Raw genomic sequence first — 20,258 nt, forward strand, 5'->3', positions numbered from 1 at the left:
AGGAACAGATTAACAGTCCAAGCAGCAGTGAGGACACCTTTTGCATTATTTATTTTATAGTTTCAACATTTGGCTTGTTGTTATCCAGAGTGAGGAAAACACAGATGCATCAATACATATATTCCTTTATGGTAGACATGCCTTGTTTTTTTAATGTGTGTCAAAGTATAACTAAGTGATGAATAAGATATGTACATCAGGGTTTCCGCTAGGATTTTTTCTCGCCGTTCAAATGTCCGACAGAATTTATTTTACCGGACAAATTTGAAACTTACCGGTCAAGTTTCAATAATAATAATAAGAATTGTGTAGCAGAGTTTCCGTTAGCAGGTAACTACCGGACTAGGACTGGATATGCTGATGTTTAAAACTCAGTTACTGGGGCTCGTTTTTATATTGCTTCAGTTTATAATCGTAACAGATCGAAAAGTTCAGATTCATTTTTCAATAAATGATTCCACAAACAACAAACAACATAATTATTACATTCAAACAAACTCTTTGTAGTAGATGAAGTACATTATTCAAAAGTTTACATCAACTTTGAATAATAACACGGGAGAAACGGATCCTCTCTTTTCCCCTCTCCCTCCCTCTCTCTCCTGACAGCCCGTCAGTTTCTCATGCAGCGCGTTAAACAGTGGGCGGGGCTTCAGGTTATCATGCAGAGCTGCGTGTCTCCATCAGACTCAGCAGCTGATCTGATCTCTCTTTCGCGTCCGGTTACACTTCACTCGCGTTTATGTCCATATCAATCAATCAGAGCACCGATCAAACTATTAAGAGTGAATATCGGCCGATAATGACCTGCGGCCGATCGATCGGAGCGTCCCTAATTATTAACAGACATTTTAACCGGCAGGTTTTGAATTTACCGGTTTTTAATAAATGTTACCAGCTAAAACGGCTAACGGAAAACCTGATGTACATGTGCCAGTTTTTTACTTTTGTGTGGTGGCTATAAGTCGAAACTGTGGGCTTACTCCTTCATCACGCCCCTTCTATAGATGGTACAAAAGTTATTTTGCTGTAAAGAAAACCAGTGGACGATTGATTTTGCTTCCTTTTGGTCAAGTGTGCATTCATACCTCTAGAGTCGGTTTGAAAATTACCTGTCTGAGCTTGAAGCTGTTTGCTTTTAATTAAAACCTCCTGACCTGGTGTATATGTGATGAATGGTTCTGCCCAATCGAAACAGTGTTGACTTACTGTATCTGTGTGCATCCTTCCTAGTTTGTATTCAGCGGGAAGGTGTCTCCTTTTTCAGTTACAGTGTGGTATCTGTAATGTTCTAAACATCACCTTCAAACTAAATGCAATCCAGTTTGTGATTTTATTTTCCTTCTAAAACAAATAAGTTCACATCGTAAGAATTCCTTGCCATGACATATTTTCTTATTTATTAAAGAGCTTCTCCATAACCACAGAACAGAAGAGCACATAGCCCTAGTTAGGAAGACCTGCATTTTGTATTGAGTTTTCTGCTGATATTCCTTCTCCCCAGAGGATGAACCAGAATGATTATGGAGACCCTCTGACCTTTACGTCTAGGACAACTGTCAGGAAATATATTGATCACATTCCTGCTCCCCAGAGGATGAACCCTTTTCACTATGACCTTAATGCATGTCCCTGCCAAGGGTCAGACACTGAATGTGCGGCAAGCTTTGTCAATAATAGGGTAACTAGTATATTTTATTCATCACAACCATAAAGAGTGCAGCAGGAAGATCGGGTTTTTGTGGGCAAACCTTAAAGGTCCCACATCTTGGACATTTCTACTGATCTTAATGCCATTGTTGAGGTCTACTAAAATAGATTTACATTGTTCCAAACTCACATTGGTTTCTCAAACAGCATCTCTGTATACAGTAGTATGTGTATTCACTCTCTGTCCTAAACGGCTTGTTGGAGCTCCTGCCCCCCCCTCCCCCCCTCCCTGTGAGCCCAGTGGCCGTCGGCGAGACAGCAATACACAGCGAAACCCAGCCCGGACACGCACACACCCGCAGGCTGGCTGGGAGTTTGTGTGTGTGCTCAGNATTTAAAACGGTTTTGCCTGCCGTTTTTGTGTACACACAAGCATTCATCAATGGTTCGGAAAGTGGCGCTGTACCTTCATAATATAAAGGCTTGTATTTGCGTGCATTTCCTGTTCGGAAAGTGACAATGTCCTGAGACTGGAGGTGTCCTGAGATTAGCGCCTGCAGGCAGGCTCCATGGACCTATCAGCTCCGGACTGCGCAAAATGCGTACATGAAGCGCTACGTCATGAACGCAAGAAATCTACCCTCGTGGGGGCGCGCTCATGTGATTGGCTTAGAATGAAGGAGACATCTGATTGGCTATAGATAGAAAAAATTACAAGTACGAATCGGCTGACCGTCAGGGGAGTCTCAAAAAACCCACACACGAATGCACAGCGATCCGTGCACAGAAAGCGGTTTGTGTTTGCGGGTTCAGGGGATTTAAACGGAAAACAAATATGTGTGGATCAAAAATACATATGTAAAACTTTTTTCTGTATTTGGATTTTATTTACATGTATATGAAATGGAACACATTTGTGTGTGCATTGAAAAACACAAGTGTGGATCCGGAAATACAAGTATGAATCCTTTTGCGGATCATGAAATACAAGTGCGAATCCTTCTGTGTGCATGTGTGTATTATGAGACTGTTCTGAGCCCATATTTTCCAGCATCGTGACATTTCCCAGAGCTCCTCAGACCTGAGGCAAACACTTTGTCACAGGTCACAGGCCACAATAACACCTCCGCTTCCTATAGCAGATTGTATTTAATGTTCTGTGTTTTATTTGAAATAAAAAATAAATAAGGTATTCAAGTTTTGTTTTTGTTTAGTTTTACCCACAAGTTTTATTAGCTTGTTTCACACCTACTTATTGTCTGCTCACGTGGCCCTGAAGCCTAATTATAGAGAGTGCTAAGAAAACGGAACCATGTTTTTCATCTCATAACATCTACTCTCGACATTCTGCACAAACAGGTTGTGCAGAGAACAACTTCTATTCTGGGATTTCATGGTCCTCTTTGCTGTGCACAACATTTAACAAGCACTGCCTTTTCAGCAAAATGCAGCTCGAATCAGGCAAAAATCACCATTGGATGAAGTGTATTATTATGTTATCATTATTATGTTGTCTTGAGGGGAAATCAGTCCATCAGTGTTTTTCACTTTGTTTCTTTGCCAGGTCACGTTTACTGGGTTTCTGTGGCTGAAAGTTGGGCCAAAAGGAGAGGTCGGACTGCTGTATCATTATGAATAATGACCTTAACTCTTCAAAACTTGCTTACAGAAAATGAAACCAATAAAGATCGGTCAAGATGTTCCCCCTTAAACCCACACACAAAAGACTGTGTGTCTAGGAAGTTGAACAGTCTTCGCATAATCCAGACACACATTGACAGGAGAAACAAGTCCTGGTTTTTCACACACTCTGTAGCACTTGGCCTCCAGAAGGCCCTGGTTAGTGCAATTACCATACAAGTCCTGCGGGCCATCTCCGGCAGGCTTGCAGCCCTCACCGTCCTCTCCAAAAGAGTAAGCCGGCGGTGGGCCAGCAGAGGAACTGTCTGCCGATACTCAGTTAGCCCGTCCCCCTCTGCCCCGGGCCAGGGATGGACACGCCCGCTCCAGCGCCTCCGCATTCCTAGCATTCCTCTAAGCCTGTCACATCTGTGCTAGCCAGTCTGATTGGCCTGGGCCTGCGAACACAGCCGGGGCTCGGGTGAACACACACATGCACTTCCAGCTCTGGGAGTAGCAGGGGTTAGAGCCGGGGTGAGCGCCATTAGGTTGGGGTAGGGGGTCGTCGGTCGAAGGGGCAAAAGGGGCAGCTGATGCAGTAACTCTTGGAGGAAACACAAAGCCATAACTGTCTCTGCCAACAACTGCCACCTGGCAGCAGCCCCCTATTCCCAAAACAACACCAGCGTGTGACCCTGCACTCAACGGACTGCAGCACCTGCTGCCGGCCATCCCAGCGCAGGATGGCAGAGGAAGAACAATGCCAGCCCGACCCCCGTGCAACTGTCACTCTCAATCTCTTCAGCAGAGGAGCAAAAGAGGGGGACACATTACATTGTCCCAACCACAGAGTTCTGCCTTTAATTTCACAGATATCTCATTGCAAAGCACTGACACACAGTATGAACTACAGTTTGACTAAGAAAGAAACAGATAAGAACTTCTTGGTGTTCTTACATTAAAATGAAATACACAGCAAACTTTTAGTCTTTGAAAGGTCCAGAAAAAAACGCAATCTCTTATTCAAAAAATGATGGTTATAAGTTCAAGTAACAGACAATATGCATTTTTCTTAGAGTGTTCAGCTCAGAAATTATATTGCGTGGTAAATCAAAAATGTGTTTGGTTCACCTGTTGAACAGTGCACTTCTGTGGTTGTGAGCTGAGATGATATCTCTTTTTTTTCAAAACATCTGGTTGGTTTTGTAATATTTTAAGTTACAGCTTTTGTTTTATATGATATTTAGTTTGCTGCAGAAGCAACACTTTAAAGCAGGCTGGACGAATCACTTCAGTGTTTGATTTCAAAGTTTCAAATAAAGTTTTTATAAAGTTTAATGTTAAAATTATTTGTAAATGGAACTGTAACAGACATTCTCTGACACTACTTTTTCTGCTCGCTGGAAAAAGACAAACCTGATCCTGATAGAACTGCAACAAATTGACAAAAGCCTGGATTTATCATCAACTGTTACATCCTAAAAGTTATATTGGACTAACTCATAAAAACAAAAATGTAATGGGAGCAAAATCAACGCTGAGATAGTGAGTCCCAAATCCCTCATCCTACACTTTAACCTTTGCACTTGAAGAACATATACAACACATTTTGAGAGGCAACATAATCACTCAGCAGATCTGTGTTCAACCCGTCTTCAGACACAAAAAGCTGCTGAATAGTTTATTCAAGAGACTCTCGATCCCTAAAGTGTGGGTATGATGCATTCAGAAAAAAACCTGTAGCTGTATGAGATTCATCTATTTAATAAAATAAAAAACCTGACATAAGTGTTAGAAAAAAGTACCAGGTGTGCAAAGGACCATTTAATGCCTGATTTTGTCAGAACAGCAACCAAGAATGGGTGGTCATAATAGTAAATATGTGCACAATGTTCTATGTAACTTCAACAAAGAGTAAGAGACGTGATCTGTGTGTTGTGAGTGGCAGCTGCAGCCGTGGCAACAGAGATCTGCTCAGACTTGGTGGAGGTCAGACAGATCGTGAAAAGGCTGCTGTTGCACCCAGCAGGGGAACATGAGAGGTGCTAACAGACACACAGAGCTGCAGCCATTAACCATCTATTGACCAGACGATAAACAGAAATATAATCACCAATTATATTGCACAATTGATGAATAGTCTAAAGATATTCATGCAAAAATGCTTTACTGAATTCGTATTCTTTTGTAAAATGTGAATATCATTAGGTGTTTTTTCAACTTCACTTTTTTCTAACTCTAACTTAATGATTCTGCCTTTTTTCCTTATGTATTGCATATATGTACCGGTACTTGGATTTCGTGACTTATAATGTTTCTGTTATTGTTACCCATGAGAAATACAGATGTTAATGAGCATTTTTCAGGCAGCTTGACATAATGTATGTTGTACTCATTTTCATTTATTTGCAATGTCCCTATGGAATAAACTAATAAATACAGCTCAAAATTATTTTAGCAGAATTGATCAATAATGAAAATAATAGTCCAAGAGAGACGCTCTAGTAAAATCACAGTCACGGCCTCACTTGTCGTCAGCCTCTTACATGATCACAATCGCTATCTCTCCATATCTCTACCCTCTTTTAAACTGCTTATGATTTCCATGCTGATTGCTCAACACGGCTCAGATCGCTGCAGGCTGCAGTTCTTAACCTCTTCCCCGGCAGGACACGCCTATCTTTTTCTTTTACTATATGACCGCTGGAATTTTCCACTTCCATGCTAAGATAGTGGGCAAAAAGGTAATCTCTCCTCACTCCCCCCCCCCCTCTACAGTACCTCTCTTTCTCTCCAGCTCAGTCTCCCCCTGAACCCTTTCTCCACCCATATTCTCTGCCCTCCTCCCTTCTCATAACATTGAGGTAATCCTAAATTGCTAACATACTGCTCAGCCATGACTGAAAACATTCCTAACATCTCAGCGAGTGGGCTGACAGGGAAGGCCTGCTCAGTCATCATTACAGAGCTCAGCCCCCTCCCCTATACCTCCTCACACATCTTCTCTCACAACTTCACATGCACGCACTGGATCTGCTGCTAAGTCCTAATGTGGTCTGGATAGGTGAAAATAGACATAAGCCTCCCTCTAGCACTGAGATCTTTCTCTTCTTTTGTACCCAGATGCTTTGCAGTAAAGACAGCTGCAGAAAGATAGAGAGAGAGAGAGAGAGAGAGAGAGAGAGAGAGAGAGAGAGAGAGAGAGAGAGAGACAGAGAGAGAGAGACAGAGAGGTGTGTGCTTGGGGTTTGCCCATAGCCTTATATTCAACAGAGAGATGTGAGAGAGAGTGTGTTATTCTTCTCATCTGACTTTTGATTCCTTTGATTTTCCGAAAGCAATTAACATTGTCTATAAGCAAATAACAGTTTTGGTTAATTGGAATTACGCCTTATTGGAATTTAATAGTTGGCACATTTTGCGACCTGAGTTCAGAGGAAGTGTGTGCGTGTCACAAAAATGTTGCTTGTCTTGTTTTGCTCTGGGGCTGTACTGACATGTCTTTCCTCTGAGTATTCTGGCCTCGACAGGTACGTCAAACCCCAAGCACACACCTCTCTGTCTCTCTCTCTCTGTCTCTCTCTCTCTCTCTCTCTCTCTCTCTCTCTCTCTCTCTCTCTCTCTCTCTCTCTATCTNAGAAGGAGGACAGTCGTGTGTGTGTGTGTGTGTGTGTGTGTGTGTGTGTGTGTTTCAGAGGCGTTTTTGTAGAAATACTACGTCCTACGTTGTGGACCAACGTAGTTATTACACGTTTTTTTATGAGACTGGGTTGATTGGTTGGTTTGATTACAAGTCTCATAGTTTCTTGTGAAACAACAAATCCCCTTTGAACAGCTCGTAGATGTAACCAACGATAGCCTTGTAGTCGGCCAGAACCAGCCATTTCCTCCTGCAGAAAGGAAACAATCTCCTCCAAGTCTGCTGGTTTTTTCTTCGAAATAATACACATAGTTTCTTGCACAACCTTTTCAAAGTTCTAATACTTATGATAATCTGATGCTGATATGTCAAAAGATTAAGTATTTCGTTATTTGAGAAACCTAAATTAAAGTACTGCTTCACAAGATGCTCCACATTCCTCATTTTATTGCAGGACGCTGCTGTTGTCTCCTTCTCAAGTCACTTATGAAACTACGACTTTAATCTCGTAATGTTACGACTTTATTCTCGTAACTATGACTTTATTCTCGTATTATTATGACTTTATTCTCGAAATCTCAGTTTTTTTTTTCTAAGTGTGGCCCTAATACTCCGTCGTACTTTCCCCATGTTAGTCAATGGGAAAAAGTTGTATTGGGCCGGGTGACGTCACGGACTGATACGGATGCTGCAGTACCGCGTTTGGACACAACGAATGTTGGGAACAGAGTCCGGCGCGCTTCCAGGGGGCTTGGTTCACACTGGAATAAGTTCCCTGAGGGAAGATTACACAAATGAAGCCGCTGACGTCACTTCTTCTTCTGCTTTGGGTTTACTGGCAGGCCGCAAACCACTTCACGGCGTATACTGCCACCCGAAGTCCCTGGCCGGAAGTCCCTGGAGTTGGGGAGTAAAAAGTGAAATTGGAACTTTTTTCGCCCCAGGAAAGTACCACCAAATGGTGGTAAAAGTTCTCTGAACTAAGCTCTCTTTTTGGTGTGAACGCAAAATTCCAGGCACTATCGGAACTAAATTACTAAAGTACTCTGGTGTGAAAGCACCTATTGATATCCCAAAATACTTGAGCCAACGTTTAGAAAGCCAATTTCTTCCCTATTTTTGTCCATGTCAGGGACAGAAATGCTTGTATTTAGGTCTGATTGTCCAACACTATGGTCTAGGAAAGAACCTCTTATTGGACAGAAACACCCAGTCTAGCATAATCCTCAGAAGAGCAATACACTTTTTGGATCAAGTCCAAAGATGACAAATGGATCTTGTGACTTTACTTTAAGAATTGTTTACAGTATTAACATTATCTTAGCTGTATTGGAAAAAATACCCCAGCAGCTATTTAAAGTATAGCAAAGTCTGACAATGTAGAGCTGAGCCTGAAACTTTTAATTGGATATCCACATTCCCTCAATAGTGCGAATCATAGGCCTACATTTGTACTTTGCCTCACATGGATTAAAAACAGTAAGAATAATAACCTATTATCTCCATTTAAGGATGTGTCCTTGGTGAATCATCAGCATAAGATTGAGTTTAAATGTATATACAACCCAAGAGACTATTTTTGCACCGGTCTAACATCTTTCCTTTCATGACCCATTGTCTTCTCTTGAACCCCTTTTACCTTCCTCAAACAATGCCTCTGTTGGGGATAGACTCATTAAACCCAGGTTTTCCTGTTTTGTCTTCATTGTTTGTCCTTCCTGAGGTATGGGCCCTTCTGAGTTGATGATTCACCGGCTCTACAGTGCCACCGAGTTCACGTCGTCAACGACGTTCTGTTTCAGCACTCAACCCATTTGTGAACTAAAATATCATCATCATACCCCTTCATAAAACACTGGTCCCTGCCACTGGAAGCTCTACCTTTATGTATTTATCATAATTCTTCCTGGCTTAGTGTTTGTACAACTGCTCTGAACGGTCCCTGTTTCACCATAACTCTGATTGATGTGTTTTCATTTCAGTCAGGCTTGTTGTTACAGTTGTTGGTATAGTAAGAGCTGCTTTTACAGCCTCTCTGCTATACTCCCGCTGCTTCTCATTGCTTCAACAATGTTTACAATGTTGCTCACAGTAATAAAATAAAACTGACTTAAAAATGGATTGGGAACACAGTATATGGTGAGAAAGGCACTGAAGTCTCTGTCCCTTTAAGATCTTGATGGCTCCTCCGCTGCTCCCTTGAGGTTGCTGGCCTTCCTCAGGCTGCCTGCCAACTGCCATGTTACTGTCAAGCGTTTGCAGAAATGCCAGCAAAGCCATTAGTCTAGACCCCTTTTCACCAGTCAGCAGACTGGACAGCGTGAGCAGCACGGTGATGTGGAGAGACAAAGGACCTGGCCTTATAAAACTACAAAACACATTACTTTCCCTGCTTTATTTCCTATCACATGTGTTATTGTTCACTTAAGCTGTGAATACTCTCTTACCATCTCCCTTTGTGAGCTCACAGACTGCAAACAGACAGGACTGAGGAAGGGTTTGAAGTTGTAGAAAACGACCTCACCACAGATAATGAGGTTTTCTAACTTCTTTAATACTACCATGTGCGTTTAGTCTATAATTTTTTTTAATATGAGTAACAGCAGCTCCATGTGCCCCCTGGTGCCTCACAGCTTTTTCCTGTTGTGTTTTTTGTCTCTTGGGGTACAGCAACATCTGGTGGTAGACTGAAGAAAGCACACTTTTCTTGTGATCTACTGTGCTGACACTTCCTTTTAATCACATACCATATATTTAAACATCGTCCTTCATCACTCTTACACAGTCGTACCCTTAGTGAAATAAACTGCCACTCAGCAGTTAATTTGGAGCAAATAGACATTGTTAAACTGAAAATAACTTTTTGTTAATTAGTTACATTTATTGAGTAAAAAGAGAATTTAAGTTGCTTTTTGTTTTGTTTTACCTGAATCAGTTTTACTTTCCCTTGAGTGAAATTACACTCAAGCCATATTTCTGTTTCTTGGGAACCTCCTTAGAAATGCTCACAGATGGTGAGCAGCTGATTAGAGTAATCCCACTAGAAGGGTCAGGCATGCTGGTGGTGGTGCGTTGTTGATTGGGAAACCTGTTGCTTTGTTAAAAATCCTCTTAGAAGCCGGGTCACGTGACCCCTCTGTGGGCTACAGGATGTGTATGGAGCCTTGTTTCCATTCACAAGCTGGATGGAGACAATCACACTGCAGCCTAGAAAAAACACATCATCCTTGGTGAGAGCTTGTGTTAATTCATGATATAAATATTCCTATACATTGCATTGGATATTTTCTGTCAGTACACTCTCTTTCTAATGTTTCCTATTAAGACCAAAGGCTGGATGTGCTGTAACAACTTAACACATCAGCCATGCTTCTCCACAATCACATTGTGAAAGAGGCCTGGACACGGGACAGGTATGTCAGCATAACCAAGAAACAAATGTTGCAAATGTATATGTTATCCAAGCATTTTATATGAGGCCATCTAAATGTTGGATAAATTATCCTCCTCGTCCCTGCCATTACTAACCTATTTGAGACCTTGTGTTAATCACTGCTTTCCCACGCCCTCTTTCCGCTGGGACTAGCCAAGAGGCGCTAAACCAGTAAGTATTATGGAAAATCTTTATGTGTTGCTGTCAGGTAGACCTACTAAGGACTGCTTAGCACATCAGTGTGACCTGGTACTGTTAGAATTACATTTTATTTATATCACATAGTTCATTGGGCTATAATACTTTCTTTGTGGGTAAAAAAATGGAGGCTATATTTAATAATGTTGTATTATACATTCTTATATGGTTAGATTATGTGTTTTAAAAAAAAAAGATGTATGGCAAATAGAAAGCCAAAGATAAATGTTTTTTAAAAAACTGTACAAAGATATGTTTATACGCAGATATGTGAGAGTATGGAATATACAGCAATAGGTATTCATAAGAAAGTAATCATTCCACGTGTAATTTGTTTTCAAAGGGTTATTATAGTAAATAATATTTGGTTTCGACTGGCAGTATAATAAAATGAGCAATATGAAAATGGCAGCTTTACTGTTACATTTTATGTCCAAACGAACAATTCTTGAATGAAGACAAGAACATTTTTAAAAAAAAAAGGTTAATTGATATTTAAAGAAAATGTTTGCGGCCCTATTCCAGATCACGCGTGCAAAGGTTCATACTGTATAGAAAACTAAAAGCCTTACTTTGGGAACATTATGTATTTAGTGGACACTAAAAGGACAATATTGTAATAAATCATGCAGTTACATTATAGCAACTTAAATATTGTTTCATTACTATCAATTAAACAACACTTTTTCAACTTATAAATACTGAACATTTAAACTGTATAAAACCTCTATGACTTTATTCCTAGATACTGCTAGTGTCTGACCTACAGAACAGTAGGTGTGAAGGAAAGACAAAAGGATCCCCATATGACATCTTTGCTGAGACTTGCATGAGTACCCCGGACACAACATAAGTGTTTGGTCTGTGGATAGTGGACAGTGGACACACGTGATAAACAAGTCTTCTCCCTCCTCCTGAGCCTTTGTTGGTTTCTCCCGTTGACGTGTTCCCACAGAGCAGATGGCTTTACACATAAATCCTATTAACAACTTTCTGCTGATGGAGTCTGAGTACAGGGCTTTCTCACTCTTTCATTATCTCCGCTGAGAGGCCTGCTTTTTTATTTTCTAACCTCTAACAAGAAGCAGTGGTAGAGCTGAAGGCAGAGGCCACACCATGTCTGCAGAGAAGGTAAAGGGTGGGGTTGTGGTTTGGCAGATTTTTTTAATTTACTTTAAAATATGATGTGGTAACTGGAGAGAGGCCTAAGGGATGGAAATCCATTTAATAAGAGTTAAATAATGTTGCTGCTGTTGTCATGCAACAATATTTACAGTTGGACTGTGTATGCAAAGTTGTGACCCACTGCATCCATGGGATATCTTTCAATCTTTGTTCCCCTTGTGTTTACTTTAGTTTATCTCTGGCCCACATGTGAGGTAACTGCTCTATATACAAATGACAGTAGAGGAATAAGGCAAGGCGGAATTCAGAAGAGAATTCAAAACTGGAAAGCATCTATAGGCACTACAGCATGGATTGCATTCATATCTGACATTAAGTTGCATTTTGGAATACAAATGTACACGTTTGGGTGACACTCATCAGCCGAGCAGTGCATCTACAAAAGCACGCGCAAGGGATTGAAGGCTGTCAGTAATCCAGCTCACCGCTGACTGTGGCGACGTCCAAACCATATGCAACGGCAGTACTTTCATTATGCCATTTTCTTCTTTAATTCCTACTCTATTTACTTTGAGCATTACCATATGTGTCAACAAGTAATCTAATTTTCATCAAATGCCAAAACTAGGTCAACACTAAGGGTGATTATTGGATCATAATTTCATACTAATCTCTTCTAAATCCTCTCAGGGAATTTCAATAATCATGCAACATATGTTTTGCCTCCTTCCGAGCTACATAACGATGCCTCACATTAGTACAGTATTGTTTTAGACACATTCATTAAAACATGTTTTTCATCAGAATAATTTCAGAGTGTTCGGATATACTTTGCCACCTCAGTGCGATTGTGTTAAGTACAGACATGAAACATCTATTTATATTTTAAAGTTTTGTGTAAAGGACTGTAATTAAAAATAAAATGGCGACAGTTCAATAGAAACATATTATTTTCTATAATGGCTGGAGTGTAATATGTCATTTAATCACTTTTCATAACAATGAATCACAATATTACAAATGTCAACTATAATTGTGAGTTGTAGACTTTCAAGGAACTAAAATAGACTTCCATGAATGCAGGATCTGCCTCTAATAGGATTACCTTTATTGTCTCTGCAATCACACTGACCTCCTTCTCTGTGACTTGGGCTGGACACGCTGTGCCTATCAATGGTTTAGTCATCACATGTGTGAAATACATCTTGGTTCCCTTTCTATTCATTGAAACAGGGATATATTTTACTATTGTATGATATACATAGTAATACATAGACAAAGGCGTGTGAATGGGACTGTTGGTCATACTATACCTTAAACTTGTGTCTAGAAGATGACAGCATATAATGCAGGTGATGAAGGAAGAACTGCAAAGATTGATTTCATTAAGCATTAATGACCAAATCCAGTGTATTTTATATAAAAAAATCAGAAGAGAAAAAGGTAATTCCTTGAAATGTATTTACAGGGATTCTTTAAACTAATTGACTTGCCATCTTGTGTGATGTAAAGAGTGATTGTGTAATGTATTTAGTGTTTCTCAGCACTCCAGAAGAAGCTTGAGCGAGTTGCATACACTTGTTTTGTAACCTTTTTGTATGACAGGTCTGTATTTATAAATAATAGTAATCATTACATTCTCTTTCACTAACTTAAAATACAGCTTTACAAGAAATTAAACATAATTCATTGCACTACTATTTTTTTCATTTGAACAATGACAATGAACAATGACTCACTTTTAAGACTGCCAGCATGACTTACTTAGACATTGTATGCAAACCAATGAGCATAAATAATGTTTATTATATACTAGAACTATATTAATAACAGCTGTAGAAGTAGTTACAACTTAATTGTTCTTTTTTTCTTTCTGCCCCTCGCTACCTTTCACATCTGACTTTTAATGGTGAGTGTTTATAAATGATAAAGATCCTTAAGTGCTATTTTTAGTAAGTTATCCTATATTTCTTTGTCTCCCATCTATTGTGTTCAGTCCTTGTCGTGTTTTCTCTTCTCTCCTGTCCTTCCAATTTGCTCAAGCTAATCTCTACTAATCCGTTTTGTACCTTTAAAGAAAATCAATAGAAGCCAAAAAAGAAGAAAGAGGAACAGATCAGAAGCCAAGCTCATTGCAAAAGAACAAAGCCCAAAAAAACAAAGACAAAAAAAAATGAAGATGGATCCGAAGAGGAAATTCCTGCCATCCAAAGTAAGGAACTTTTTCAAAGACTAAGATATTTTAAGCATTTCTAGCAGAAAGACCGAACACTGTGGTCATCCACATTAGACATCCACATTGGACATCCACATTGGTCATCCACATTGGTCACACTGCTGTTTTTTTTAATCAACATTATAGATGGAAAGAAGGTGAAGAAAAAGAAACCAGAAAAAGATCAAGAAGAACCAGAAAAGGGAAAAGAAAAGGAGAAAGAGCCAAAAAAGAAATCCAAAAGTGCTCCAAAAAAGAAAAAAGGTATGTCAATGTTAAAACCGGGAGTCTAAAAACCTTAAAGACTTAACTTAATAAAAATATCATACAATTAAACTCATAAATCAAATGTACTTTTGGAAAATGATTTTAATAATACACTACTTTTTCCATGTCTGCAGGTTCAGGCACCGATAACGACGATGATGACGATGATGAAGACACCTCCAAAAAGAAGACTAAGAAAAAGACAACAAAAGACAGTTCTCCGTCTTCAACCACTGCCAAAGAAAAGAAATCTAAATCAAAAGGTATGGCAGGAGAACTGTTTTATTAGGGAATTAACAGTGGGACCTAAACAACTGTTATGAGACCAGACTTATGTTGTTGAGAAGATTAAATGATTTGATTGTGTAATCACAAGCGTGTGCACACTGACTCACTTGGTGGCAGAGGCTAAATCACAGGAGTCAAGTGAGGTTTCCCTCAAGAAATCAACCTTTAAAGTTCATTCAAACTGTTGCAACATTAAAATCCTTACAATTTCCCCTTTTAGATCTAATTTAAATTAAGTTAAAAGTGATGTGTGGACAGACTTCTCTGTGGCATGTTGCAACACTTTTACTTTGCACGAAGTCTGGAGAACATGATGTTAGAAGCTTACATTTTGTCTTTACAAACCGACCAGCACATTCACAATTAGTTTAAGTATAACAACTGATTAATGAGGAATAATTAACACATTGGCCATCACTTTGGCCCTGACGAAAATATCAACTGGATAACATGCAATGATATTTAGTCCAGATTTCCTTGGTCCCCAGTGTATAATTATGCCTGACCTTTCCTGTTGCACCCCCATTAGATTGATATTTATAGTTTGGAGACAAATGTTAACTATTGGCTAAATGCCATTTAATTTGATACAGATGTCGATGTTTACATCATGGTAAATAATCTGGCAATTCTTTAACTTTCAATTTTCATGACCAAACATCTGCAAAATCCCCATCAGTCTTTTGTGTGCTTCGTGTTTGGTGATAATTAGCTAATGTTAGCATGCTTACACCCTAAAGTACAGAGATGGTTAACAGAGCAGCTAGCATGACCAGTCTAGTCCTAACATATCCATTCACTGCTTCAGTTTCTTTGCCTTTGTTAGCACTTACTGTATATCACTAAGTATTCGTTTGGGTTGACAGTTTGTTTCATTACCAGTGTGGGGAGGCACAACTTTAGACATGGTTAGCTCCTCATTCACTTAACTTGAGCTATATGACAAGCGATTATCTGTGTAGAGATGTTTCTTGATTATCACTTCAACACTGGCTCTCTGTCAGATATAGCCCAGAGTGTTGTTGCTCTTTTCGATTACTTTGCTTGGATCGCCTCCAGAGAGTTTGCCTCTGAGCTGAACTTAACCTTCCTCCACCTCAGATCAGCCATCAGTCATGTCAGGGAAACCTGCTCCAACTTGTGTTTGTGGCTCTGTGCTCCTCCTGTAGAGTAAAGGGCAGCCAGGTGCTCTGTTTACTGGGAGAGTGAGAATGGAGTGCATTATATTAATAGAATACCTTATGGTAGCTATGGCAACATATTTCTTTCTGTTGTCTAATTCAGAATGATGATACTTCTCAATGTATTTAAGTTGAGTAAGTTAAAATATTGTTTAAGAATATTGTTTCCTCCACATTTACAAAACTTGATCCAAACTTGATTATAGAGTTTAAGTTCAATCAACATTTCACATGTTGTCAAACAGTTAACAACATTTTAATAACAATTACAAAATAACAATTCATTACTTTTTCCTAAGTTTTAGAAATTAGTTTTCTTGATATAATTCAAACCTTTGGTAGTATTTAATTTATTTGATAACATCAGAGCTTTTGTTTAGGCAACTACATAATGGAGCATTTACCAGGACCAGATATGATGTATTGGACCAATGCAAAGCTAAAATAGGAGTCAATATTGGACTACATTAGGCATACTAAAGACTGCAGGTTGAAAATGTAAGTTGGAGTTATTTGATGCTTCCATCTTCCTAACTTATGTATTTATAACGGATAAAATATAAACAAATGGTCTCAAATCTACACAATATGTATTCACATGACAAAGGGTAAAGAAATGTCCCACCTTGACTTCCTAAAGTTTCACCAACCAGACAACATTAGACCCGTGTCTAACCAAAATTAGCACAATACTCAGTCGCTTACCTAAATTCGATCCCTGGAGTTAATTTCTTTATTCTGTGGACAGCTAAATATATAAGTTCATGTTGGGGTGGATTCTTTATTGTGTAACACATTTGTATTGTGAGTATCGACAGCATGCAGAATGTATTTAAGGTTTTGAGTACAATAGATATTTGCTACTTGTTTTGTGTGAAAAATGTGGCATCCCTTGCCTCGATTTCTTGTGTTCTGCACAGTATGCTAAACATGTGAATTCCAAGCAGATATATGCAAAAGGTTCCAGTCAAAAGTCCTTGCTTGCTGGTTGAATTGCAGTTCGGATTTATTTCCCCACTGTCTAGTACACAAAGGAATGTGATTTACATGATTTGCCTCTGGCAATAAAAGAAAAAAGATTACATTCTCAGTGTGTGCTCAGATGACTCTCCAGTTTGGTATTCCATTCAAGGACGGATAACATTTTCTAAATTGTTACATTATTGTCATGTCTCAGAGGAAAAAGATCCTGATGGAAAAGAAAAAAAATCCAAGTCAAAGGAGAAGGAGAAGGACAAGAAGAAAGAACCAGCATCAATGTTCCAGATAAACGGAGACAAAGACTCAAAAAGCAAGAAGAAAGGTAGTTTTATTGCAACTGCATTTTATCCATCCATCAAGCTGCATCTTAGCTTCCATCTTAATGCTGATGTTGACTTTATTTTAGAGAACAATCTGTCTGTAAGAATTTTTACAAATTATGAAATTCATTGATAATCTTTATATCAATCCTCTGAGCAGCTGCCAAATCCGACAGTGATGAGAGTGAAGAGGAGACAAAGTCAACCAAATCTAAGAAGAAATCCAGCGCCAGCGCAACATCCCTCTTCCAAACATCATTAGACAAGGACAAAGATAAAGACAAAGACAAGAAGACAAAGAAAAAAGGCAAGTTAACCAGCACCTTAATTGTACTTTGAGTGACTAAAGAATAAACTAAAGAACAAGAATGTAATATTTTTTGTTGTACATTTCAGCAAAGGCAGAACAGAGTGACGATTCTGACTCAGAAAAAGAAGAGAAATCAAAGAAGAAAAAGGGCAAAGGGAAGAAGAAAAAGGTATCTTAAATCTCAAATTACACTCATTAATAAAATAAGACAAGCCAACATAGCATCATTTTAAATTTCAGAATGACAGATTACACTTATTTGAATGCTTCTTCATCAGGACAGAGCTCCTTCACCAGAGATTGAGTTTGACAACTTGGAGAAGTTTGTGATAGAGCCGGCTCCGCAGGGCGTGACGGTGAAATGCAGAGTGACTCGGGACCAAAGAGGGATGGACAAGGGCTTCTACCCTCTGTATTACTTTCACCTTGACAACGAGAAGAAGGTCAGGGATTTCTCTTCAACACAGTCTTATCGTTCAGGTCTTTGCAATCTAACTTTGCTAGCAGAGTAACAGTCAAATTATAGGACTAGTCCTTATGTATACTTTTATGAAGTGAGTTCTCACTTTCTTAATATATAAAAGGACTATTTGATTTGTTTGTTCTTTATAGACATTCCTGCTGGCTGGGAGGAAAAGGAAGAAATGTGCAACCTCAAATTACCTCATCTCCATCGATTCCACAGATTTATCGAGAGGTGGAGAGAATTTTGTTGGAAAGCTGAGGTACAATAATCATTCCTTCCTCAAAAGGAGCAATATATCATCCACGTTTTTATTTTACTGTGAGTTATTAATTATGTAATATATATTGTCCAGGTCTAACCTAATGGGGACTAAGTTCACTGTCTTTGACAACGCTCTGAATCCAGACAGAGCTCTTCCAGACATGTCTAATGCGCGGCAGGAGATGGCTGGCATCGTTTATGTAAGTCACTCTTGGACAAAAAATGATCTATCAACAGTATGCATCAATCCATAATATCTTTTCGAGAGCTTTCCATACATTGAATTTCATGTGTTAAAGTACATTTGATTTGATCTCCATTTTGTCTGTTTTTATTTCCGGCACCAGGAAACGAATGTCTTAGGGATGAAAGGACCCAGAAGAATGACGGTTATCATTCCAGGGATGGACAAAAACAACGACCGAGTGCCTCTCCGACCAAGAAGTGTAACTTTTATTTTTAAACTCAATTGTTTTATTTTAGTGGTAAATAAAAAAATAATGCAAAAAAATTAAATACCATATAGACCACCAGTATAATTTTATATTTATCAAGTTTGCGTCTTTAAGCTTGGTTGTTAAACATCAAGTGCGGAAAATAATCTGATGGCCTATTAGCAAAGTCAGCCCTCCCAGAATCCCCTGCTTCTATGCATAATGTTTTCACACTGTATCGAAACTGCACAGTATTCATGATAATTAAATAATGAGAGCAACACAAGGCCAACATGTAAAACTTGATTACCCTTTGTCTGCATTTTTTTCCTTATTTGTGTTCCTTGCAGGAACTTGACGGCTTGTTGATAAGGCACCAGAATAGGCGCATGGAAAACCTGATTGAACTTCAAAACAAGACGCCTGTGTGGAATGAAGATAGTTCGTCCCATGTGCTCAACTTCAACGGCAGGGTGACCCAGGCCTCCATCAAGAACTTCCAGATAGTCCATAGCAAAGACCGTGAGTACTCACATCTACTGCTACCTTTTCAAACTAAATATGTATGAAACAAACACTCCTGACCTTTACAATGAAGTTACTAGTCAAAGAAACACAACGCAGTTTACTGTCAAGTCCAAACAAACATTTAGATGTAAAACCTCGTAAAAAGACAAAGATGGTTAATTTGGATGTACTTTCTCCTAAGTTTTGTCTGAGAATAATGAAATGTATCTATAAGAATAACTTGAATGGCAATTCTCAAACAATTTGATATCTCATAATAGAGACAGGTGTCAAACAATTAAAATACGTTTATTAGAGACTCATTCAATTATTCACTAACATGTCTTATTTGAACAATGTTTGGATATTTCTTAGATTAAGTTTTAGATTACAAAGCAAAGTTAAACTATGTTTTATTACATCATAGGTATGTATGCCAATTTAAAAACACCAAGCCTCCTGTATTAGTTTAATAGCTGATCACAAAAAACCCTAAATGTGATCTACTATGACATAACTACTAAAATAACACAACGTATGACATCATGTCCTATACTGTATGCTAGTTATTATTATCTCATGGCTTTATGGATATCAGTCCACCACTTTGGACTGAATCACCTTAACAACAGTTGGAGGGTTGCCATGTTATTTATTTTCCCCAGAGGATGAAACCTACTTAGTCTACTTCAATATGAGGCTGAAATCCTGAAATGATGCGATGATGTTTTAAATAAAAATAATTAACATTCATAATTAAATGTTTACCAACTAACTTTGAACAATCCTCCTGCCTCTTTCAGTTGACTACATTGTGATGCAGTTTGGTCGAATAGCTGATGACATTTTCACGCTGGACTACAACTACCCGATGTGTGCCTTGCAGGCCTTTGCTATCGCACTCTCCAGCTTTGATGGCAAAATCGCCTGCGAGTAACAGTAGGATGCCCAGTTCCTACTCACGCATAAACCAGTACGCAACACGCCCACATCTTCCTGCGATAGGCCACAATAACGAATGACAGTTCCTCTAAGTCTAAAGTGACAATACCTGCTCCTGGTTGTTGCCTTTTAAGGCTGTGTGACTTCCTCCAGGAGTGAGAAATAAAACTTGGTCTGATATGATCCTGTAACCTGGCACTGCATGGCACAGGAGAGTCTTGTTTTTTTTTGTTTTTTTCAGTGGATAAGTCAGTATTTCTGTGAATCACACAATGATGACGGCTGTTGGCATCATTATAAGACGTCAATGTTGTTCGGGCTTTGTTGTGCTGTATGTTTAAAATAATGATAGGTCAAAAATGTCTTGTGTCAGATGTGACTGTGATATGCAAACATTGTTATTCTCGCAAAAATAACGTT

The 20,258-nt window shown here is 39.0% G+C and overlaps 2 protein-coding genes across 2 annotated transcripts in view; one reads left to right on the forward strand and one right to left on the reverse strand.

Annotated features, from left to right (window-relative positions):
• Positions 1–3,671, reverse strand: part of LOC104941407 (transcriptional enhancer factor TEF-5-like) — a 16,187-nt gene extending 12,516 nt beyond the window's left edge. The window contains exon 1 of the mRNA XM_010766512.1: positions 3,504–3,671. Coding sequence (XP_010764814.1) covers positions 3,504–3,671 — 168 coding nt within the window. The remainder of the gene's footprint in view (positions 1–3,503) is intronic.
• A 9,328-nt stretch (positions 3,672–12,999) lies between these two features.
• Positions 13,000–19,833, forward strand: LOC104941419 (TUB like protein 1). The gene is made up of 11 exons (XM_010766523.1): positions 13,000–13,018; positions 14,283–14,411; positions 16,795–16,920; positions 17,079–17,208; positions 17,313–17,397; positions 17,507–17,671; positions 17,841–17,953; positions 18,047–18,155; positions 18,303–18,401; positions 18,740–18,911; positions 19,700–19,833. The coding sequence occupies exons 1-11, from the start codon at positions 13,000–13,002 to the stop codon at positions 19,831–19,833; spliced, it is 1,281 nt and encodes a 426-aa protein (XP_010764825.1).
• Positions 19,834–20,258: the final 425 nt, after the last annotated feature.

This window comes from Notothenia coriiceps, unplaced genomic scaffold (assembly GCF_000735185.1).
Source record: "Notothenia coriiceps isolate Sejong01 unplaced genomic scaffold, NC01 NC01_scaffold00000311, whole genome shotgun sequence".
Classification (NCBI taxonomy): Eukaryota; Metazoa; Chordata; class Actinopteri; order Perciformes; family Nototheniidae; genus Notothenia; species Notothenia coriiceps.

Bases quoted from the DNA above. Each gene is read 5' to 3' on its own strand.
- LOC104941419 (XM_010766523.1), top strand. The intron at 17,672-17,840 runs GTCAGGGATTTC...TGTTCTTTATAG, and splicing joins ACCTTGACAACGAGAAGAAG to ACATTCCTGCTGGCTGGGAG. The intron at 18,402-18,739 runs GTAACTTTTATT...TGTTCCTTGCAG, and splicing joins TGCCTCTCCGACCAAGAAGT to GAACTTGACGGCTTGTTGAT.